We start from the raw sequence: 24,935 nt of genomic DNA, 5'->3' as shown, positions 1-24,935 counted from the left end.
TTTTATAGATGGTCGCGAGTATGGTTTTGAGCGCGCCATTAATATTGTGCGCGTTACCCTGAGCGAGAAGAAGTCGACAGTCGCGCGCCCCCGAGAAAAGCACGGAATCTTTACTTACTGTAGGCACTTTACCTAAATGGAACACAAATCTTATATTATGATACATGTTTGCCCACGACGAACTACCGCGTTCAGAAAAGAAAATACTGAATCATACAAAGCATTTGGAATATCACATTTTTCTCGTTATGTAGGAAGCGTAGAGGGGTTCCGGTGACGGATTGTTTTTTTTCTGTCAGGAAATTGGTTGCGTTTAAGATACATTTTACTTTATGTTGGTGGGCATCAGGATCTGAACGTATGGATTATCTTTCCCTCAAGTAATCTGAAGAGTTGGTGCATGTTTATCACTTCTGTTGCACAAAGAAAACGTGTTATACACTTGTGTTGCCTTCGCTGCAAAGCAGGCACGGCGGAGATGGTAAAAGTTCACTTATGCGCAAGATGTATTTTCTCGATAAAACCATTCGAACTTAACTTGTATTGATGCAAGTATTTACATTTTGTGTGGTCAATGGTTCGATCCGCCTCCTATAATTTTACAGCATTCGAGAAAAATAGGCAAGCATTCTTTTCGGATAGTTGTCTTCATCTCGTACAATATCTCCACCATGTTCTTTATTGAATTAAGATCAGTTTGCGCGATTTCTTTGTGATACAAACATATACTGCCGGTTTGCACATAATGGATAAATAATGACTATGCCGTATAGAGATGGCACGATACAGTAAGGAGAGACAACGGGCATAGACCACAGAGGAAAAATCTGCAAACTTAGCAGGAAAAGAGGCCATCAAAATCACGGAAATCGCTTCGTCCTTTTCCTCTGGTGTACAGTTACACTTACAAATGGATTTCATTAAGGCAACACGGTTATTGTTACACCTTTTGTACTAATTCACACTTTTCATGTTGACAAAATATCATTGAGACATGTTGATTAGTCTTTTGAATCGAATAGTTTTGATGGCCAATGTTTACTTTTTGCATTCCAGGCTGTAATTTATGCTCTACAATGAAATGCCATTGGATTTATATATTTTTTTTTACCGTGTTTGTGATCATTGACACTTTGTGGTCACTTATGAGCGCAATCTAATCCGTGTACAATTTGGAGCTGTTTTTCTGTTATTCTCCTTTTGGCTTTCGAAACATCCGGATGTCTGCATGTGTACAGTGAAGATCTCGATGTGACAACACTGTATTTAGTAGGCCTACTGCTCACTAAAAATTAACTATAGGAAAGTGCGTAACAAACTTTTGTAAAGCGGTGCCGGCACCAAGTGCCCCCTCACCTGGGGGCGACCCCACCATGGCGATCTCATTCCTCAGCACCTTGTGGTTGTATGACTGATACAACAACAACAAAGAGTTTGTATTACAACTGAGGATGACTCTCTGGAGATGAAGGTTCCAATTACCCTGCAGAATACATCCTAATCGACTCGGTGAGACGTCTTACCGAGAACCCTGATCCATCTTCCAGAGGTTAATCAAGAGGGCAGCAGAGGTGAGACTGCATGCATATTCAGGGAACCTTATCACTTAATAATTAAAGCATCCAATCTATATAAATCCTAAATGTGGCTATGGGCACCCACTCAGTATACCTAATAAAATACTCATAATATTTATTTGTGGACAAGTTAATTGTTATTTAATCTGTCAGACGATCTGTTCTGAATGGTGCCTAACCGTTCAGCTGCATCGGATCCTGATTGGGCTCTTCAGAGAGTTCCCGGGGATGAGGATGGTGCAAAAAGGCTCAATACAGTTCTGGGTTACAGGAATTTGAAAGGGTTTCTTTGAGTTGTCTCGCTGTAACGGCTGCTTGTTATTGGTCTATCCCCTGCACGCTGAAGTGTGGTTGTGCATCTGAGGACACATCAGAGTCTTTGACTGTAATTCCAGCTGGGAGTTGCTTCAGTGAAAAGGCCTTAATCGCAAAATAGCAAAAATAAATACAAAAATAATGAAGAAAACCAGTAGCCACTGTGACCCACACAAATTGGAGTTTGGGACGACACCATTAGGGACAGTTTCATGCAATATTTTCCAACCTGAGTTTTGTTACAGGAATGAGTACTGTAAAGACTTGATGCTCACTGCTATGGGGAAAAGACAAAGCATTGTGCAACATTATGATTCTGAACTGTCCCATGATCCTCTGCTTCTATTTCCATTGCTGCTTGAGGATGGTATACGTGGCCATAAGTGGACTTCTTACTAACATTGCTCGGATGGCTGCTTGGGATCTTAATTTATTTGTCAGGCTGCACTCTGACTGTTGCATATAGGCCTCAGTAAAAATGTTTCTGGTGTGTTTGTTCATTAAGCCTTGCTATGCAGCAGTTGGGTCACTTCAACCCAGAACACTTGAGCCTGTTAAACACTGAGACGTGAGGCCCAGGGCTGTGAGGCACTGAATCCAGATGCACTACCATTCTGAGACAGAGCAAGAACCATGGCTGGGAAAAAGTGCCTTAGACTAAACACCTCAAAACCGGCCGAAAGAAGTGGGGGGAGGAAAATCCATGTAAATCCGGCAGGTCCTGGAAATGCGATACAAGGAAAATAAAGAGGGCACAGCTGACTGGCCTGGCAGTGTGTTGTCTCACTTTTCGCTGAATTCCCCACATTCCTCAGGGAAGGTAATTAAAATCAGGAGTGCAAGGGAGCAGAACGACACACATAGAGGGCAGTGAATGGATAACAGACAAACCTGGGCTGCTCTTTGCGCTGACATCACTTCCTAGTTACGGTCCAGAGGGGATGTCATGGATGAGGCCTGATCATGGAGCTGTGACATCACTTCCTGGTTACTGTCCAGAGGGGATGTCATGGAAGAGTCCTGATCGTGGAGACGAGACATCACCTCATGGTTACTGTCCAGAGGGGATGTCATGGAAGAGTCCCAATCGTGGAGCTGTGACATCACTTCCTGGTTACTGTCCCAGAAGAGACACGATCCTGGAGCTCTTGTGTAACACTGGGAGCCTAGCTGGTCAGACAGTTAAAGGTTGGTGTGTCCTGAACCTATCGGCGACCCCAGGATTTAACCCCATGTTTTCATAGGAGGAGGCAGGGCCAGGGGTAGCAGGCTGCTGTTTTGGAGGTTCAGAGGGTAGAGTCATTTAGTGTGTCTCATGGGTAATGAGAACGTGAATGTGGCAAGCGGGTCAACCAGGAACCAGCGCAGTAACACTTGGGCATCCGCAGAAAGAAATGCTTGGCATTCCAGTGGTTATTACCCGTAGGGCTGTTGAAGTGACTCAGGTGCTACTGTTGTTGGCCCTTCAAAATGTCCCCCCTGTTTCTCCTTATGGGAAGTCACCTCCCTCCTCACAGCTTCACCTCCTCTCTCTCCTGTTGTGTGAGGCCTAGCACATCCCTCCTCACAGCTTCACCTCCTCTTACTCTTATCATCTGAGGCCTGGCAGTTGGCCCAGGAACAGTAGTCTATTTTTTTGCATCTACACACCTGTTTCATTCCACTTTAAGCCTCTCAGGTTAAAATAATGACACATTTCATTTGTCTAATTGTTTCCACTCAAATAAGCATCTGGTGTTTGCCCGGAAATTTGATGATAGCTTCACAACAACACTAGGAACTTTAGAATAACACCATAACACGTTTTGGAGTAACTCGATCACATTAGGATTACATTTAAAGCTGAGTAACAGTGTGATCAAAGTGGCCACCCTACCAGCTAGCATAAGTTGTTGTGACGTTCAGGGCATCAGGTTGTGTTATGGTCCGTTTGCTAGACAGACATTCTCAGGTCACACTAAGTTGAGGAAAAAGGATTGGTAGTAACTGATATGCTGACACCAGTACCTTCTGGCTTGTGTTCTTTGCCTGACCAGCTTTATTTGGATCAATAATGGGACCACATTGATCACAGAGCTGGGATGGCTAATGGGTAATCTTATTACGAAGGATCAGCAGATCTCTGAAACACTTTACTTTAGGTGGCCAGTATTGTCTGAACTCGATTGCATGCAATAATAATGTAGTCACTTTGTAGTAATAATCAATATAACCGATAACCAATACCAGACCTACTGTGAGTCCATTGTGACCACTATACTGGTGAGTTCTCAATAGCTGTGTTTGTTCCTCCAATGTTATTACAATTTATAAAGACTTAGGTTATTCTGTTAATACAGTTCCTTCGAAAAATATTCAGACCCCTTCACTTTCTCCATATTTTGTGGTGCTGTAGGCTTAATTTTTTATTGATTAAATATATATTTCTCTAGCAATCGTTGAACAACACCCCATAATGACAAACGAAAACAAATTTTTCATTAATGTGTGCCAATGTATACAAAAATCTAACTGAAATATCTCATGTACTATGTGTATAGGATATTAAAAAGGCTAAAGAACTGACATTTGGAACAACCAACACTTCCTAGAGCTGGCCGTCTTGCCAAACGAAATAACCGGCCAATAAGGGCCTTGGTCAAGGAGGTTACCAAGAACCCAATGGCCACACTAATAGAGCTTCAGATTTTCTTCGCACAGATGGGAGAACCTGCCAGAAAAAAAAGGGTCTCTGCAGCATCAATCAGGCCTTTATGGTAGTGGGGCTAGACTCCTGAGTAAAAGGCATATGACATGCTGCCTGAGGGACTCTCAGAGCATGAGGAAAAATATTCTGTGGTCAAATGAGAACAAATCAAACTAATAAGCCTAATTTCAGAGCACTACACCTGGCAAAAACAAGGTACAGCATGATTTCACTTTGTCATTATGGGGTATTATGTGTTGATTGATGACAAAAAAGTATTTTCATTTATTAAAAATTAAATCAATCACACAAAAACATTTGGAGAAATTGAAGGGGTATTTTGTGCCTAATGATATTTGTCCAGTCCACTTAAGATGAAACAAATACAAAAACATTTGAATGTACTTTCACTTACACGTACTTGCCAATGTTAATGTCAGATGAATTGAAGTCATGTATTAGTCAAGTTGTATTAGTGTTTATACTTCTTGGGATTCCAGGGTTTCTTTGTCATAGACAGAATCCCCTCCACTTAAGGAAATACCAGAGTTGTTAGTTCTGTTATCCTACTGGATACACACTCCTTAATACATCACCTTGTGGGGGAAAAATTAAACACTGAGACAAATTAAACACTTTTTCCACTCTTAATGTGACATATAATGTAAACAATTCAATTGAAAAACAAACTGAAATCTTCGTGGAGGAAAAATGAAAAATAAAAACCTTACAATAACCTGGTTGCATAAGTGTGGGATGTGGGGATGTGGCTGTGTTCAGAAATAACCAATCACATTCAAACTCATGTTAAATAGAATTACACACCTGCCATCAATTAAAGTGACTCTGATTAATCACAAATAAAGTTCAGCTGTTCTAGTAGGATTATCTTGACATTTTCTTGCAGTTGCATCTCAGCGCAAAAGCCATGGTCCACAGAGAGCTTCCAAAGCATCAGAGGGATCTCATTTTTGAAAGATATCAGTCAGGAGAAGGGTACAAAAGAATTTCCAAAGCATTAGATATACCATGGAACACGGTGAAGACAGTTATCATCAAGTGGAGAAAATATGGCACAACAGAGACATTACCAAGAACTGGACATCCCTCCAAAATGTATGAAAAGACGAGAAGAAAACTGGTCAGGGAGGCTTCCAAGAGGCCTACAGCAACATTAATGGAACTGCAGGATTTTCTGGCTGTGTGCTACATGTGACAAAAATCTCCCGTATTCTTCATATGAATGGGCTATGGGGTAGGGTGGCAAAACGAAAGCATTTTCTTGCAAAGAAAAACATCCAAGCCTGGCTGAAGTTTGCAAAAACAAACATCAAGTCTCCCAAAAGCATGTGGGAAAATGTGTTATGCTCTGATGAAACCAAGGTTTAATTTTTTGGCCATTATTCCAAAAGGTATGTTTGGCGCAAAAACAACACTGCACATCACCCAAAGAACACCATACCCACAGTGAAGCATGGTGGTGGCAGCATCATGCTTTGGGGCTGTTTTTCTTCAGCTGGAACCGGGGCCTTGGTCAGGTTGGAGGGAATTATGAACAGCTCCAAATACCAGGCAATTTTGGCACAGAACCTTCAGGCGTCCGTTAGATGAAGTTCACCTTTCAGCATGTCAACAACCCAAAGCAAACATCCAAATCCACAAAAGCATGGCTTCACCAGAAGAAGATTAACGTTTTGGAATGGCCCAGCCAGAGCCCAGACCTGAATCCAATTGACTACCCAAAAAGACTGAGTGCTGTAATAAATTCAAAAGGTGCTTCAGGAAAGTATTAGTTTAAGGGTGTGCACACTTATGCAACCAGGTTACTGTATTTTGTATTTGTCCCCCTCAAAGATTTCAGTTTGTTTTTCAATTGAATTGTTCACGTTATAGGTCACATTAAAGGTGAAATAAGTTCTGACATGATTTATCTATGTCTCATTCTTTTACATCACAAGAACCTGGCATTTTAACAGGGGTGTGTAGACTTTTTATATCCACTGTATATATATATACCTGTCACAACCCTGTCATCATATTAAATAGAATATTGCCCTCTTAACATTAACACTGGAATTGTGGCATGGTTGAGTAAGTGTTTTATGGCTCATGTAGCCTGGGAAGCTGGCAGACCTCTTAAATGACAGAATATTCAGTACACTGTTTGCATGTGCTGCTTGCCAGATCCGTCGGTGCCAGTGAAGCTGAAGTTTCAGACCTTTTCAACTCTCACTTTTTCTAATATACAAAGTACTCTGTCATGTACACACACATATACAGAAGGAGACACAAAGTTCCAGTACCTTTTAAATAGCTGCACATCTCAGAAAAGTAGTTTATGTTCCAAGTTTTCCCTGGAAGGAACCAGGCATAAGAAATTGATTTTACTTTAACAGAGTTAACAATGTGTTGTATACAAACATTCTCCATACATTCCATCTTTACATTTCAAATAGTTTAGTAAATGAATTGTTGAAAGTTCATGATGTTGTACAACCCTTTTTCCCAAAAAGTTGTGACTCTGTAAATGTAAACATAATGCCATGATGTGCAAATCATTCATCCCTATATTTAATTAGAAATGGTACAAAGACAACATATCAAATGTTGAAACTGAGAAATTGTATTGTTTTTGAAAAATACATGTCCATTTTGAATTTGATGCCAGCAACAAGTTTCAGAAAAGTTGGGACAGGGGCATGTTTACCACTTTGTTCCATCACCTCTTTTTTTAACAGCACTCTGTAAGCGTTTGGGAACTGAGAAGACAATTGCTGTAGTTTTGAAAGTGAAATGTTTTTCCATTCTTGTTTGATATACTATAGGATTTCGGTTGCTCACCAGTTTGGGGTCCCCTTTGTTGTATTTTCTTTTCATAATGCGCCAAATGTTTTCAATGGGTGACAGGTCTGGACTGCATGCAGGCCAGTTTAGCACCTGGAGTCATTTACTATGAAGCCATGCTGTTGTAATCCATGCAAAATGTGGTTTGGCATTGTCTTGCTGAAATAAGCAAGGCATTCCCTGAAAAATATGTTGTCTGGATGGCATCATGTTGAGAATTTTTTTTCTTAAATTGTTGCACTATTTGCCCATGCAGTCTTTCACAGAGAGTGGTGAACTCCTCCCCATCCACACTCCCCTCTGGAATGATCTTTTAGTACCCAATCATGTTCCTGACCTGTTGTCAACTGACCTAATTAGTTGTGTGATATTCCATCAGGTTTAGTTTTTTAGCATTACACAACTCTTCCAGTCTTTTGTTGTCCCAAATTTTTTTAAACTTCTTGCTGGCATAAAATTGTAAGTGGGCATGTGTTTTTCAAGAAACAATTAAATGTCTCAGCTTCAAAATTGTATATGAGGTCTAAAAGAAGTACAATGTTTTTGGAAAAGTGGTTGTTTGATAATCAATTGTCATGGCTACAAAATATGTTGTACTTCAATATTAAATTAGATTATATTCAACATTATTGTCAATGAACAGTACAAGTATGATTACACAAATATGATTTATATGACCTGTATATATAATGACAATCCTATTGTGATCAAGCATGTTCCCTATGTTTATATAAAAGGTGCTTTATTTACAGAGTGAGGAATCTACAGATCAGAAGATCCACTCAGGCTGTTAATGGGTGGCACTGTACAGTGAGGAATCGACAGATCAGAAGATCTCTGAAGGGGTTTTGCTAAGACAGCACTCACACACATCGTCAAAATGAGTGAGTTCCTTGTGTTGATGATAGAAATGTTTGACAGCTAATGCTTGATACCGTCATTTACCTGAAAACACTGCCTGAGTCGGTGCGAGCTGAACTGGTTCTCAAGACGTCGGCCTCGCCGCTGGGTGAAGGATTGATTTTCTGGGCTATAGAGACCCGGCTCTGGTTCTCTCCCATGGTCTGCTGCTTTGTGATGTCTGTCCAAACTACACAAGGCGAATAGTTTCCCTTGGTGAGCTAACACAGCCAAGGCAGAGATCAAACATGGGAACAGGAATACCAGAAACACTGCAGTCCATCCTCTCACTGGCTTCATTACCCAGCAGTTAGCGGAACACTCTCAACATGGGTTTATTTAAAAACCATGTACTAATTGTCTGTGTACATCTAGAAGAGGGGGTCTAAGGGATATGGGGCAGCTGTGGCTACAGGCACACACACACACACACACTCTCACGCGCACACGTACACTTACATATTCCTTTTGTCTTATGGTTGTCTTCGACCAACTTTTCCGCCACCACAGATGAGCGGCAGGCTCTCCACTCCATAATGAAGGACCTGGTGGCCCTCCAGATGAGTAGGCGCCAGCCGGTTCCGTCTTATGACATGGGAAAACCAAAGCCACTCCCCAACCCAACCCCTGCCACCACCAAGAGACAGGTAAACCATCTCCCACCACACACAGGCAGACAGTTCTGGCATCATTATGACCATTGTCCTGTGACCTCCCATCGCTACTTTTGACTGGGCTTCTCGTCTTTCTCTCGCTCAGGACGATGTCAGAATAAAGTTTGAGTTCAGTGGAGAGAGGAGGTGAGTGGGTTTTTCTTGTAAAATGTTTTGTGTCTTTGTGTGTTGCCTCTTTTATCACGTCTTTGTCTGTGAGAACAGCACGGTCAGCTTGGCTCCGACACTGCAGATCTCCAGCCAGACTGGTATGCGAAGAGGAGAATGGAAAGGGAAAGGACTGTGGTTTAGCTGTGGCTGCCAGCTGAAACCGCAGCTATGCTAGGTGTACCTAGAGGAATCTGCACAAGCTGGAAACTGAAGATGTGTGGAAAACAGTGTGTGTGTTATAAATCTAAAGAGGGTTCATTCTCTTGTCTGTTTGTCGGTCCATCTTACCGTCTGTTTGTCCACATATTTTGCATTTGTTTAGAATACTGATGTTTGGGCGGCCTGTGCAGTTTGAGGAAATCCAGCAGAAGGTCAAGACTGTTTTTGGTCAACAGCTCGACTTGCACTATATGAACAATGAGGTACAGATAATCTCATCTCCTCTTCTCACCTAGACTCTATCTAGACACCCCCCCCCCCAGACATACACCTAGCCACACCCTCTCAGACATACACATAGCCACACCCTCTCAGACATACACCTAGCCACAACCTCTCAGACATACACCTAGCCACACCCTCTCAGACATACACCTAGCCACACCCTCTCAGACATACACATAGCCACACCCTCTCAGACATACACCTAGCCACACCCTCTCAGACATACACATAGCCACACCCTCTCAGACATACACCTAGCCACAACCTCTCAGACATACACCTAGCCACACCCTCTCAGACATACACCTAGCCACACCCTCTCAGACATACACATAGCCACAACCTCTCAGACATACACCTAGCCACACCCTCTCAGACATACACCTAGCCACACCCTCTCAGACATACACCTAGCCACACCCTCTCAGACATACACCTAGTCACACCCTCTCAGACATACACCTAGCCACAACCTCTCAGACATACACCTAGCCTCACCCTCTCAGACATACACCTAGCCACAACCTCTCAGACATACACCTAGCCTCACCCTCTCAGACATACACCTAGCCACAACCTCTCAGACATACACCTAGCCTCAACCTCTCAGACATACATCTAGCCTCACCCTCTCAGACATACACCTAGCACCACCCTCTCAGACATACACCTAGCACCACCCTCGCAGACATACACCTACACACACCCCCTCCGACAAACACCCAGACACCCCCCTCAGAAATACACTAGCACACACACACACACAAACACACACACACACACTGGCCACAGAGTAATCCACCAGATGTCAATAAAGTTTAGAGCCAGTTTCTTGATTTTCTTGAATCCTAGGACACATGTTCATTGGATTTTTTGCTTATATATTCATCTTCTTAACTCTCACTATGTAGTTGTCGGGTGCCATGTCACAAGAATTTCATTGTGCAGGATGACGCTGTGTTGTTCAGGGCATTTGACAAATGAGCCTTGAAACTTGATATTCTTCCCTTGTGGCTCTGTGTGTTGATTGTCTGATCTGTGTGTTGATTGGTTCATCTTTGTGTCTGTGTGTCCAGTTGTCCATCCCTCTGCGTGGTCAGGATGACTTGGACAAGGCCATTGATCTGCTGGACCGTAGCTCCAAAATTAAGAGCATCAAGATATTGCTGCTAACACAAGAGCAGAGCAACGTGAGACAAACATACACACACACACACTACTGCGCTTGCTATCATGTTATTAACATCATATATTCTGGGCGTATGCAGCCTTTTTTTTACACCATTTAAAGTCACATAGGTTTTTGGTAATAAAGGGTTTTAATTCATAGTTGTTTTTGAGTCATGCAGGATTTTAAGTCATATAAGTTTTTGGTCATACAGGGTTTTTAAGTCATCCAGGTTTTTAAGTCATCCAGGTCTTTATGTCGTCCAGGTTTTTAAGTCATCCAGGTTTTTAAGTCATACAGTACATAGTTTTGAGTCATACAGGGTTTTAAGTTATACAGGGTTTTAAGTTATACAGGGTTTTAAGTTATACAGGGTTCTAAGTTATACAGGGTTCTAAGTTATACAGGGTTTTAAGTTATACAGGGTTTTAAGTTATACAGGGTTCTAAGTTATACAGGGTTTTAAGTTATACAGGGTTCTAAGTTATACAGTGTTTTAAGTTATACAGGGTTTTAAGTTATACAGGGTTTTAAGTTATACAGGGTTCTAAGTTATACAGGGTTTTAAGTTATACAGGATTCTAAGTACAGTTAATTGTGGGATCCTTTGTGTTGTTGGAACCAGCACTGAGACACGCTCTTATCTCCCCCCTCCCCCCAGGCCTCCCCGTCGCCCTGTCAGTCTCCCTCCACCCACCACACGGTGGGTAAGCAGGTGAGGATCAAAGCCTCCCAGTCTACGGGGGATGTCAGCACAGTGTACCAGCCCTCCGAGCCCAGGGGGCGCCACCTCTCCACCAGTGAGTATGAACAGCACATTCAACTCATACAGTAGCTGTTTACTGTGTACTGTTGCCTTTGCTTTCAACATCCTTGTTCTCTTTCTCTTAACTCTTTATTTGTTACACAAGGAGGGGAAGGGTGGCATTGCTCAATGTGGAGAGACAGTAATGTTGTCTTTTGTCTGATTGGGCTTCTGAGTGGCTCTCATGTCTTTCGCTGTTTTCTGGTTTCTATTTTCCTGGCTTTCTCTTTGTGTTTCTCATTCAGTCTCTCTCACTTTTTCACTCGCACTTCCCTTCTCTTAACCTCTCTCACTCACTCGCTCTCCTTCTCTGCCACTCTCCCTCTCACCATCTCTCTCTTTTTCCCCCTCTCAGTCTCACTTTCTCTCTTTCTCTCCCTCACACTCTCTCTCTCTCTCCCTCTCTCTGGCTGCTGTTGTTTCTCTGGCTTCCCCTCTTTGCAGTGGGTCCTCTTCCTTTTCCTGTTCACCATCACTTGCTGCTCTACAATGGCCTGCTGGCCACAAGCCCATCAGTTTTGGAGACAGTTTTAGCATTGGCAGGGCTCATGTGGTTGAGCGGGAATGATAGGGAAAAAGAGGAGTTGAGAAAATGCATTATTCATCACTGAGAGTGGTTTCCCTATTCATTTCTATTTGTCTTGTAGTTGGAGGGAAATCTTAGGGACTTTTCAAAGTTAATTAGGGCCTGGTCATACAGAAATATTTGTACAGGAAAAAATTTACTCAGAATTAACGATTACCGGCACAGATCAACATAACCGTAGGGTCAGGGTCAACAGGGTTAACACTCACAAGCATGGATATCAACTCCAGCATGGTCTCATGGTCATCTCTCAGGGCAAGGGCCTGGAGGGTTCACGGACACTCTTATGCTCACACCTGTCCCATTACGGTCAGAGGCATGTTCAGCTGAGTGGGGGGTAGTTGCTGTGCCTCTCTTCTCACAGCCCTCTCCTCTGTCCCAGGCTCTCAGAACACGGGCCGGAGTTCCCCTCCTCCTGGCTATGTCCCTGAGAGGCAGCAGAGGATCGCCAGGCAGGGCTCCTATACCAGCATCAACAGTGAGGGAGAATTTATCCCAGAGAGCGACCAGTGTGTGAGTCATCACACTGTATCCACACACGTGCGCACACACACACTGGCAACTCGTACAGCCCCGGAAAAAATGAAGAGACCACTGCAGCTATTTCTTTCCTTTCCAATAAAGTAAAAAAGGGTGGTTTTGAGTGAGGAACAGAAGGGTTAAAATTAAGAGACCACTGCAAATTGAATGCTTTTGTTCCTCACTCAAAACTGTCCTTTTCAACTTTTTTGGAAAGGAAAGAAAAAACTGTAGGTCATAACAGAATGGAACAATCATAAAACTAAACATGGCAACCCCTGTTCAAAAGTCTGCATACCCTTAGTTCTTAATACTGTGTATTGCCCCCTTTAGCATCAATGACAGCATGCAGTCTTTTGTAATAGTTGTCTATAAGGCCCCGGATTCTTGCATGTGGTAAAGCTGCCCATTTGGCTTGGTAAAATGCCTCCAGGTCATCCAAAGTCTTTGGTGATTTCTCCAGTGTGGCTCGATGATATTAAGGCCAGGAGACTTTGATGGCCACTCCAGAACCTTCACCTTTTTCTGCTGTAACCACTGGAGGGTCAACTTGGCCTTGTGCTTAGGGTCATTGTCGTGCTGGAAAGTCCAAGAGTGTCCCATGCGCAGCTTTCATGCAGAAGAATGCAAATTGTCTGCCAGTATTTTCTGATAACATGCTGCATTCATCTTGACATCAATTTTCACAAGATTCCCGTACCTTTAGAGCTCACACACCCCCAAAACATCAGTGAGCCACCACCATGCTTCACAGTGGGGATGGTATTCTATTCACTATAGGCCTTGTTGACCCCTCTCTAAACATAGTGGTTATGGTTGTGACCATTAAGCTCTATTTTGGTCTCGTCACTCCAAATTACAGTGTGCCAGAAGCTGTGAAGCGTGTCAAGGTGTTATCTGGCATTTTTTAACCAGGCTTTTTTGTGGCATCGGCGCAGTAAAGGCTTCTTTCTGGCACCTCGACCATGCAGCTCATTTTTGTTCAAGTATCGTCGTATTGTGCTCCTTGAAACAACCACACCGTCTTTTTCCAGATGTTACCTGTGGGTTTTTCTTTGTATCCTGAACAATTCTTCTGGCAGTTTTGGCTGAAATCTTTCTTGGTCTACCTGACCTTGACTTGGTATCAAGAGATCCCCGAATTTTCCACTCCTCAATAAGTGATTGAACAGTACTGACTGGCTTTTGCAAGGCTTTGGATATCTTTTTATATCCTTTCCGATCTTTATAAAGTTACGCAGGTCTTTTGACAGTTATTTTCTGCTCCCCATGGCTCAGTATCTAGCCTGCTCAGTACATCCACATGAGAGCTAACTAACTCATTGACTATTTAAACACAGACACAAATTGCAATTTAAAAAGCCACAAGTGTAGGAAATTCACCTTTAATTTCCATTTTCACCTGTGTGTGTCACCTTGTGTGTCTGTAACAAGGCCAAACATTCAAGGGTATGTAAACTATTGATCAGGGCCATTTGGGTGATTTCTGTTATCATTATGATTTAAAAAGGAGCCAAACAACTATGTGATAATAAATGTCTTCATATGATCACTATTATTAACAAAAATATATGTTTTTTTCATTACAGTCATATTTTCAAAATCAATGCCAGAATATCACTATTTCTGCCAGGGTATGCAAACTTCTGAGCACAACTGTATGTCTGTGTATGTTTATATATGTCTCCTCTTCCTAGGTGTTGGATCCCTGGAGCAGTGCAGAGAACTCTGTGTCAGGGAGTTGTCAGTCTCTAGACAGCAGCTCAGACAGGTAGGGTTGGGCCTCAGGTTTACCCGGGCCAACAGTCCTTGGCTGGGTTTGGAAAGGCATTGTGTTTCTTTAAGGAAACGATCCTTTAGCCCTTTGCTCAGTCTTTATCTGTCCTTCCTACCAGCCCCTCCCTGAGGAAGTCACGCATGCACCGGGCCAAGAGCTACCCTGATAACCGACAGCAGGACAACGTCTCAGGTACTTGCTCTGGTATCAGCACATCAGATGTATCCTGGCAACAGAGCCACTCTCAGGCCCCATAGCAACAGGCCCGAGCCACAACGCAGCAACAAAGCAACTATGTTGTCCTGGGCAACTGCACAGAGCAGCAAGGATGCCCTTAGCAACCAAGCCTCAGGTGAAGACTGTATGACTGTGTGAGCGGAGGCTGAGTCCTGTTGTAATCTAACCCTCTCCCTCCATCTCTCCCTCTGTCTGTGACTCCCTTGTTCCTTGACAGACCGGGAGAACCATGTTTATGATAAAGTGGTGGGGAAAGGAGGAACATACCCCCGTAGGTACCACGTCTCCCTGCACCACAAGGACCATAGTGAAGGTAGGACCCCGTTCACAGCCTCCCTCCCAGACCTGGCTCTCCACACTCCAGGACTGACACTTGTCGTAATGGTTCCATTGAACATTTAGATCCCAGGGTACCTACATAGGTTGAGAATAGACAGGACGTGTTGAGACACACTCAGTGGCCAGTTTATCAGGAACGCCACCCCATTCACGAAAATTGCTTTGACGGACATTGAGTCATGTGGTATCGGCTTTTTATATAAAGCGGGACATTTAATTACTGTTTCACAGAATATTCAAATGAGCAATACCAGCGACTTTTTGAGAGTGCTGTGTTTGTTGCGTCACGCTCCTGTATCTCTGAATCAGTGTCACGGTCGAAGGAAGGCAGGACACGAGCAGCGGAGGTGGAGTAGGGAAAGATCCTTTTAATGTTCTTTAAAAAGAATCAAACAGAGGCAGACTGCGAACCGAGTCCAAACACTTAACACAAACAATGAACCACAAACTCAAAGGTGACAAGCGCAACTGAAATAGGTTCCCAAATTAGAGGCAATGTGGGGCTGCTGCCTCTAAAACTACCCAGCACAATAATATAGCAGCGTAAAACCTTGGGGCTGAGACAGGGGGTCCAGTAAGAGTAAGCCTGTGACTCCACCCCCGAATGGCATTGGAGAGAGGGCATCCCAGTGGATATGAGAGCCCATCTGGTAAGACAGCAAGGGTGGACAGTATCAAGCCTTTCCCTTCACTTTCACACCTCTGGGCCAGACTACACTTAATCATAGACCATGAAAGAGAAGAAACTTTAGTAGACACTATTCTGCGCCTCTAACCTTAATGGGCAAATCATTTCACAGTAGTGGAGCTCTATGAGAGAAGGCCCTGCCTCCGGCTGTTTGTTTAGAAATTCTAGGTACAATTAAAAGGCCTGTGTCTTGCGATCTTAGGGTACGTGTAGGTATGTATGGCTGGAGCATTTCAGCGAGGTAAGTGGGAGCAAGTCCATGTACTGCTTCATAGGTTTACAATAAAACCTTTAAATCAGCCCTAGCTTTAACAGGCAGCCAGTGTAGAGAGAGTAATACTGGAGTAACGTGTCCAAATGTTTTTGTTCTTGTTAAGATTCTAGCAGCTGTGTTCAGCACTAATTGAAGTTGATTCATTAGGGTAGGCGGAGAGAAGAGAATTGCAGTAATCTAACCTTGAAGTAACAAAAGCATGGGTCAGTTTTTGATAAAAAGTTTAAGATTTTTGCAATGTTCCAAAGATGGAAAAACCAGCTTGAGATACTGTATATTTTATACACTGAACAAAATTATAAACACAACACTTTTATTTTTGCCCACATTTATCATGTGCTGAACTCAAAGATCTAAGACTTTCTCTATGTACACAAAATACCTATTTCTCTCAAATATTGTTCACAAATCTGTGTAAATCTTTGTTAGTGAGCACTTCTCCTTTGCAGAGATATTCCATTCACCTCACAGGTGTGGCATATCAAGATGCTGATTAGACAGCATGATTATTGCACAGGTGTGCCTTAGGCTGGCCACAATAAAAGACCACTCTAATGTCTAATCAGCATCTTGATATGCCACACCTGTGAGGTGGATGGATTATCTCGGCAAAGGAGAAGTGCTCACTAACACAGATTTAGACAGATCTGTGAACAATAATTGAGAGAAATCGGCCTTTTGTGTACATAGAGAAAGTCTTAGAACTTTGAGTTCAGCTCATAATAAATGGGGGCAAAAACAAAAGTGTTGCGTTTATCATTTTGTTCAGTGTATGTTCATCACAGGAGAGCTCAGGTTCGAGGGTAAAGCCAAGGTTTTTAAGTTCTCTGTCATGTACTTCCTAATATCTGAAACACACGCTTCCAAAGTAGCTAATTTTGGGGCTTCTACGTGTTTCATTGAAATGTGCAACTGTGTGTCATCAGCATAACAGTGAAAATGTACATTGTGATTCCGAATGACATCATCTAGAGGCAGCATATATAGTGAAAACAATAATGGGCCCAAAACCGAGCCTTGAGGAACACCAAAACATCCCTTTATTTTGTCAGAGGACATGCCGTCCACACGTACAAACTCATATCTTTCAGATTAATAAGATTTACCAGGAGCATTCCTTCATTGCTACAGTGTATCCTTCATCACATGGATAGTTCCAACTGCTTAATGCACCATGTCACAAAGCACTTATTGTTTCAGAATGGTTCGAGGGACATTTATATGAGTAACCTGTACAGTCCCCAGACCTCATCCACGTGATCATCCTCAGGATGAGATTACATTTTCTAATCTAATCTAGTCTAGTCTAATCTGCAGCAACTGCATGATACGCACCAGGATAGACCAACATCCCTGTGGAACATTTCCAATATCTTTCCTGTCCAATCTATGCCCCAAAGATTTCAGGTTGTTCTGCGGGCAAAAGCGTGGTCTACCCGGTAATAGATGGTTTACCTAATGAACTGTGTAACTATAAAACTTCTATTTAAATGTTTTATTAAAAACACTAAACAAGTTGATTTACTTTTTTGTATTGATCCCTTGGTTCATTCCCCTGTCTTGTTGCCCCTCTCCCCCAGGTCGCAGGACATTCCCACGGATCCGTCGACCCCAAGGCAACCTGTTTACCCTGGTGCCCTCGCGGCGCTCCCTCAACGGCAGCGAGGAGAGTCTGGGCAGCTGGCAGTTGGTGGACAAGCAGGGCCGGCTGCGTCCACAGGAGCGCCCGGTTGCCCATAAGTGTGAGTCCCCACCTCTCCAGATTACATAATCATGAAGGGGGTGGAGAAAAGAACGGACAAAAACATGGGAAAGGACTGTTACTTTGAAGTAACAAAATCAAATGCAAACGCAGTTGCGGAGGTCACATTAGGTTGATTGCCAGATAGCCATACGTTTGTGTCGGCTATAAAAGAGGTCTGAGAATGAACACTTTGATATTAGAGTTTTCAAAGCAACATGAGGCAACTTACACATTTCCAAGGAGGCCAAATAATCAGTACCCAAATTGCAGGGGCATCGGTCACAAAAAACTGCTGAATGCTTCAGTGTGTCAATGGGGACAGCCTCTTAATATCGTGACAGTTGATGTAGAACATGGGCAGATTGCATCGGCAAACAGGGGTCACAAGTGGAAACTGACCGACAGGGTCCACTTATTTCTTCCATACCCCAAAAGCACAGCCTCGAAAAAACGCCACAGAATTGAATTAGCACCTCTGTTACTCAGTCTCAACGAAAACAGTATGTTGTGAGCATCACAAAACTGGAGTTAATGGCAGAGCTGCCTTTCAGAAACCGCTTGTATCCAAGGACAATGCACAAAGAAGCATGACTTGGTGTAAGGAGCACAAAACCTGAATCCCTGAACAATGGTCTGATGAGTAATTTTTCTTACATTTGGATGGATTTGCATTTGCAGAAAGCCAAAGGATCCCTTCAGCGCACAATGTCTGCTGCCAAGTGTTAAACATGGTGGGGGGGGTCCATAATGGTATGGGCAATCAATCAATGAATCAAAATAATTCAGCAGAGTGGCAGCTGGAGTCATCAGGTATCGTCTTGATCTGCAGCTCAACCAGGAGGACTTTGGACCGCAACGAGTCTGGGGGGTCATTGGTTCCGTTGATCTCTTTGCATGGTCGCATAACGGCCAGTGAATTCGAGGCCGTTTTATAGGACTAGATGCACACTATTAGCAAATACTGTTCCCTGAGGATGTTCTAACATTCCAGGATGATAATTCCCTCATACACACTGCTGAACACATTCCCCAGAATGATGTCAGACACCTTCCATGACCTTGCATATCGCCAGATCTGAACATCATTGAACCTTCGTGGGAAGCTCTGGAGCACAGAGTGCAAAGTAGATTTCCACCTCCTTCATCCCTTAAAGAATTGGAGGCTTTTTCTTCGTGAAGAATGGTGCCATATACCACTACACACAGTTCAGGACTTGTATGACAACATTCCAAGGAGGATAAGAGCTATTCTGAATGCAAAGGGTTGCCCTACCCCTTATTAGGTCCTTGATATTAATATACCCCCCCCCCCCATGTATATCACAAATATATTGCATGTTTGTAATAGATCTCATTATATTATTCTATTATTTTCTCTTAGGTATTTCATAGAAGGTATTTACGTGGTGTGATGAGTGTATACTTAGACAATGGTATACTGTTTTTATAGCTCCCAGTGCTCCTGTGACTTGGAGGCGGGGCAAGCTGCTGGGTCAAGGTGCTTTTGGGAGGGTCTATCTGTGCTACGACGTGGACACGGGACGGGAACTGGCCGCCAAGCAGGTGGTGTTTGACCCAGACAGCCCCGACACCAGCAAGGTATGACGCAGCCTCTAACAACAGATTATCTGCTTCTATATCAAAGTGTACAGTTCAAAGCCCGGATGCTGTAGTTTATTAAATGCAAACATGATGACTCCCGGCCCTGAAGGAGGACTCGGTATGACATGAGGACCTGCATACTGTTTTTTATTACTGGTGCAGAGAGGGTCAGGCTGAGCACCTTCAGTCTGGAGGAATGCCAGGAATGAGGTAGTGTTCAGCATGAGAAGCTGCTGTTGAAGATTTGCGGAAACATTTGCATTTCTTAAGATGTTTAAAAGCAATTGTTGTGAAGAAGTCTTAAAACACTCCCAATTTATTTTAGAAGGTTTGATATTTACCTTGTCTGACCATTGCATGCCACCAACTTTATAACGGGAATCACTAGAATAATTTGTCTGTCAGGAAGCCCAAATGACAATTCATGTTGGGAAAGTTACAACAAAAAACGAAAACTGAGGCAACTTGATGAACGAACTTGTTACAAGTTACACAAGTGTTGGTCAACTGTCTTAAACACAATAGGCTGTTTCTATCTTGACTACCTGTTGCCAGGAATCAGATAAATTTATGCTCTGAGTCACTGACGCAGTCACTAAATCCAGACTGGGTGTACTAATCTCTAAATCCAGACTGGGAGTACTAATCTCTAAGAGCAATGAACTTTGAGGAGATCCCAGGGTTTTTTACTCTCTTTAATGCCTTTTCCTGTCTGCCACAGAGAAAACATGCGCTGTCACTTCCTGGATCTGAGTGGAGTAAATGCAGGGGGGCTGAGGGGGAGTGAAGGGGGGCCAGCTTGGCCTCTGATCACCCCTCCCTCCCCTTTCTGTGTGTCTCAGTGACTCCCTGCCTCTGGTCCCCCAGCCTGCAGCGGATGTTAATCAGTTGTTGTTGTTTTTATCTACTTAGTGGGTCTTTGTGTCGAGGATACTTTGTGTATATCTCCTATTCCCTGTTCCGCTCTCTCTCTCCCTCCGTGTCTCTCTCATCCGCCCCCCTTTCTGTGTCTACACCCCCCCCCCCCCCCTTTAAAGTTTGCCTAGTGACGGAATTCTCTGAGGTAAACAGAGGAACTGCTTTTGAGGAACTGGAATGTTACTCTGTATTCTCTGCAGAAAAGGATAGCATGTGTCCCAATATTTGTTCTCCTTCATCTGCCCTGTATGATTCCTTGTACAGTTTATTCATATATGTTCATTGTTGAATATTGCCTGTGGATGTATCTTTCTTTTTTGCTCGTTTTGTCCATCATATGGAGTATCAACCCCCTCAATGCCTCATTTATTTCTCCTCTGTAGGAGGTGAGCGCTCTAGAGTGTGAGATCCAGTTGTTAAAGAACCTCCACCACGAACGCATTGTCCAGTACTACGGCTGTCTGAGGGACCACATTGAGAAGACCCTCACCATCTTCATGGAGTACATGCCAGGGGTGAGTCGATTCTTCACACTTTTGCGCAGGGCTGGAGTGGTAGGGGTTAAAGGCTATCTGAGGTGTTCCATCCTGGACACGGTCCCAATCTCTCCTGGAAACAGGAATGTAAAACTTGCCCTTCTTTCCTGTGTCTCAGGGTTCAGTCAAAGACCAGCTAAAGGCATACGGGGCGCTGACAGAAAACGTGACCCGGAAGTACACACGGCAGATCCTGGAGGGCATGTCCTATCTGCATAGCAACATGATCGTTCACCGTGACATAAAAGGTAGCTACGTCTAAACACTGCCCTGGTCATTTAGAAAAGAGAAAAACAGAGACTTACAATCAGCAAATTACCTGAAATCTACATTTAAAACACAAGGAAGGTGGTTGGACGCATCACATGGTTTCACTCTGTCATCTCTTTGCCCAGGCGCCAACATCCTGCGGGATTCAGCGGGAAACGTGAAGCTGGGAGATTTTGGCGCGAGCAAGAGGTTGCAGACCATCTGCATGTCTGGCACGGGCATCCGCTCTGTCACCGGCACCCCCTACTGGATGAGCCCTGAGGTGATCAGCGGAGAGGGCTATGGAAGGAAAGCAGACGTCTGGTAAGGAGCTTTGGTTTGGGCTTAGAGGTCTGACACCCATGAAGGTGAATCTGATCAGCGCTGTTGCGGGGGGACGGGGAGGATGTGTTGGGAGTGTGCAAACGTATCTTCAGGTCAAGCCTCAGATGCTTCTCTTGTGTGCTCTTATAAGGAGGTTCCTTCCCAGAAAGCTGACAGGCTAGACTGTTGGAATGTGAAGGAAGGGAAAATCGCTGTTCTAAAAGGGGAAAACCTTATTCTTAAAGGGGAAAAAGCGCTATATTTAAATGGGGAGATATTCTATATTTAACAGAGAATGTTCGAAAAGGACTGCCTCACTCCCACGCTCATGGTTCTGAAACAGGTCCACCTGTTGCCCTGGCTGAGTGTAATCTGATTGGGTGGTGTTCCATCAGGCGAGGGGTGTGATTGGCAAACAGCCAACCAACCAGCCAGCTTGTATGGGGGTTGGGAATGTTCCGACTTCCCAGCTCCCCTTGGGGGTGCCAGACCACACTGGGAGCTTCTATAGGGGGTAACATGTCTCTCACACCCCTCAATTTTCCCTCTCCAGTCCCCTGTGCTCTGTCTGACTGTCTTTAATGGCCCCTGGTAACCAGAGCATAAGCACACTTTGATTGTCAACAGATTCGAGGGAAAAAGGGGAAATGTTTCCATCAAAACATTCCACTGAAGCCTGGGAGAGTTGAGGGATGGAACAGCCTTTTCCCTTTGTGCCTTCAGTAAAAAAAGAAGGGACCCTTTTTAATCTTACAGTGGGTTAACAATGTTTTTGCAAGTTCTAATATTACGTATCCCTCTGAGTGGCCTATTCACATGTCCTTTGGGAGAGAGCCCATTAGCTGGTGATGACAGGACACATCAGTGTTCTCTTCACCGTGTTTCTGACCCTCCTTTCTCAGGAGCCTGGGCTGCACCGTGGTGGAGATGCTGACTGAGAAGCCTCCCTGGGCGGAATACGAGGCCATGGCAGCCATATTTAAGATCGCCACCCAGCCCACCAAACCCCTGCTGCCCTCAAACACCTCGGACCACACCCGCGACTTCATCCACCATATTTTTGTGGAGGCCAAGCACCGGCCTAGTGCCGAGGAGCTGCTCAGACACCCCTTCTCCCAGATCCTCTGCTGAGGGGTGGTTCCCCGGGAAGTCCCCTGTCTCTCCAGTACTGGTCCCTCCAGTCGCATGGCTTATAGTATACGTTTAAACTCTATACTTGGAATTTTGAATTTGGACTGTGAAATCCAGAAGTTTTCTCCCCAAACTAGGACTCCAGCAGGAAGACTCATTGGAGAGTACCTTCACCTACGACAGTGTGTGATCTGTTATTATGGATAATAGCACAGTGACATATTTACAAGCCATTGACATCTCATGCAATACACCTCAAACTTCCCCCACTAGGGAGAGCTGTTTGACTGATCAGTGTTGAGCTGTGTGTTGTGGAGATCTGGACCCACCATCTCTAAACAAACTGATTTCAGCTTCAACTTTGGAGGTCTGTGAGAGGAATAAATACAATTGCACGCGCGCACACATACACACACACACAAAAACATTAAAATCTATGTGGATCTGCGTTAGTGTAGTGGACGGTAAAGGGAAGTAAAAACACTTTACCCCAAAAAAAGTATTTAAACTAAATGGAGTTTAACTTTATTCACTGCAACCTGTGAGCAGAGTTTACACACCATTTTTTACCACTACATTATTGTGGATCAGGATGGGATTTGATCTAGCACCGCCACCGAATGTGTCTTTTAAATATGCCAGAGGACCCTCTCCTAAGTTTACATTCTCTAGGTGAGCAGTTAGGTAAGAGACCCAAGGTAATGAATGGTTTGATATGTTACTTACAGATAGCTTGAGCAGATAGACCCATAGCTACAGCTCAGTGCTTCAATATGACTGATCAAACTCTCTGATGCACAACTCAGTGTTATTGACAATGGATTTAATTCCTCTGATCCATCTCTGAAATTCTTTGTATTTTGACTAAGTGCCTCTTCGTGGTCTTTCTAATACTTTTGTGGTATTAGGCTCTCATCTGCCATGTTTTCGGGTATACGGCTAAGCAAACAGGAAGTATCACCATATTAAACCATTGCGTTGCTTGTGTCTTATATTCCAACGCTCAGCCTCTGAGTATCACAGGCTAGTGTTTTCTGTTGCAGAAGCGCAGCGTGTGCCAAAAGGAATGATATCCATCATGAAAGGGTTGGTTGAAATTTTTGTAGGACTAAAAATATGAGATGTGATATGTAGTTTGTGATTGAAGGATATTTACTTTGAGTCCGGGACAAATACAATCCTAAGTCACCATTTGAAAGTAAATTGCAAATTAGTTGGAATGACTAAATTCAATTTATGTGTTGACTATTGCCAAACAGTGGAATTCTGCCATTTTTTATTCATTTAAGTCAGATGCACTTTTATGTAAATTAATGTTGGTTTTTGTTCACCTTACCAAATTTACTCTGTTTTTATGTGAAATAATTTTCACTTTTATTTATATCCCTGTGTTCATCCATTCCTGATTTTTTTTCTATACAAATACATAAATATAAATATATTTTTTATATATTGACTCTAGACAATTTGAAATCTAATGATGATGCTTTTAGAACTGTGAGGTATGTGATGCCGTTTCAAGTGATACATTGTGAAAGCAGCTGGTTTTGCAGAAATTACACCATTAAGGTTTATTATTGAAAACCTTTGGGTGGAAAATGACCTCTGGCTATCCTTTCCTGGTCTCTGCTCCAATATAAAAAATATACTCACATTCATAGCTACACTATCAATTATGTAAAATGTTTCCCTTGGACCTTTTCAGTTCTTCTTTCAAAAGGCCTTAACCTATCAGTTAAAAGCCATATAAATTCCTCCACATTTGTTGATGGTGGCTTGATATGTGGAAAATAGAATTGAAGTATGTGAAGTCTCATTTTAAGACTGCTAAAGAATGCAGTGGCTTAACAGATTAGTGTAATTTCCCCCGAATGTGTGTGCTAGTTAGGTTGAGCCGATCAGCAATGTTTGTGTTCAGGTAGATGCCAGAGATCAGTGTTCCCCCAACATGACGATTTTGTTTAGCTCAGGGTTCAAGAGACTGACCGGTTCCCCTCTGAGCCCATCCAGATTCTGTGCAGAGGCCTCACTACTATTGCCTTATATTGCTCCTATTTTGCATTTATCGTCCTGACCTTTTCAGTGTTACTCGCTCTAAAAACAAACCTTCGTAAGTGGATCGGATCAAATGGTTTTCATGTGACTGCTAGATGTTAAAGAAGGCAGCTAAGAATCAGTTCAGTATTGCAATTTATCCTGTAATATACAAAGAGCCAAAGCAGATGTTTCTTTAAACAGAGAGAACCCTGGGGTAAGCAAATGAAAAAGCTAGAAGTTTAGTTATATATACTGTAAATGTATAAATGATTATGCATCATGACAGGGGACTTGCAGTGCAAAGTCATTCCAGTGTAACACAATTATTTACGGTGAAAAAGAACATGTTTATGACTGTTTTGTATATCGTTTAAATACTTAAACAAATAAATGTTTTACATTTCTCCTTTC

General features: G+C 43.2%; 1 protein-coding gene across 2 annotated transcripts; it reads left to right on the top strand.

The window, feature by feature from the left end:
* Nucleotides 1–64: 64 nt before the first annotated feature.
* On the top strand, nt 65–24,935 carry map3k3 (mitogen-activated protein kinase kinase kinase 3). Of its 2 annotated transcripts, XM_010874173.3 has the most exons (17): nt 65–1,571; nt 8,175–8,306; nt 8,833–8,969; nt 9,082–9,122; nt 9,469–9,568; nt 10,667–10,780; nt 11,420–11,558; nt 12,532–12,662; nt 14,366–14,439; nt 14,564–14,637; nt 14,900–14,995; nt 17,564–17,725; nt 19,178–19,326; nt 20,631–20,762; nt 20,902–21,031; nt 21,179–21,356; nt 22,259–24,935. In XM_010874173.3, exons 2-17 carry the CDS (start codon nt 8,303–8,305, stop codon nt 22,485–22,487), a joined length of 1,890 nt encoding a protein of 629 aa, XP_010872475.1. In that variant the 5' UTR covers nt 65–1,571; nt 8,175–8,302; the 3' UTR covers nt 22,488–24,935. The 2 variants fall into 2 exon arrangements, with proteins under 2 accessions (XP_010872475.1, XP_019906644.1); XM_020051085.2 differs by lacking the exons at nt 65–1,571; nt 8,175–8,306; nt 8,833–8,969 and having other exon boundaries at nt 9,201–9,568.

This window comes from Esox lucius, chromosome 11 (assembly GCF_011004845.1).
Source record: "Esox lucius isolate fEsoLuc1 chromosome 11, fEsoLuc1.pri, whole genome shotgun sequence".
Taxonomy (NCBI): Eukaryota; Metazoa; Chordata; class Actinopteri; order Esociformes; family Esocidae; genus Esox; species Esox lucius.
The sequence above is the reverse complement of the archived record's forward strand: the minus strand, read 5'-3'. Positions and strand labels throughout refer to the sequence as shown.

Coding starts and splice junctions, on each gene's coding strand:
- map3k3 (XM_010874173.3), top strand. Junction 9,123..9,468: donor GAGTTCAGTGGAGAGAGGAG/GTGAGTGGGTTT, acceptor GCATTTGTTTAG/AATACTGATGTTTGGGCGGC. Junction 14,996..17,563: donor CCACAAGGACCATAGTGAAG/GTAGGACCCCGT, acceptor CCTCTCCCCCAG/GTCGCAGGACATTCCCACGG.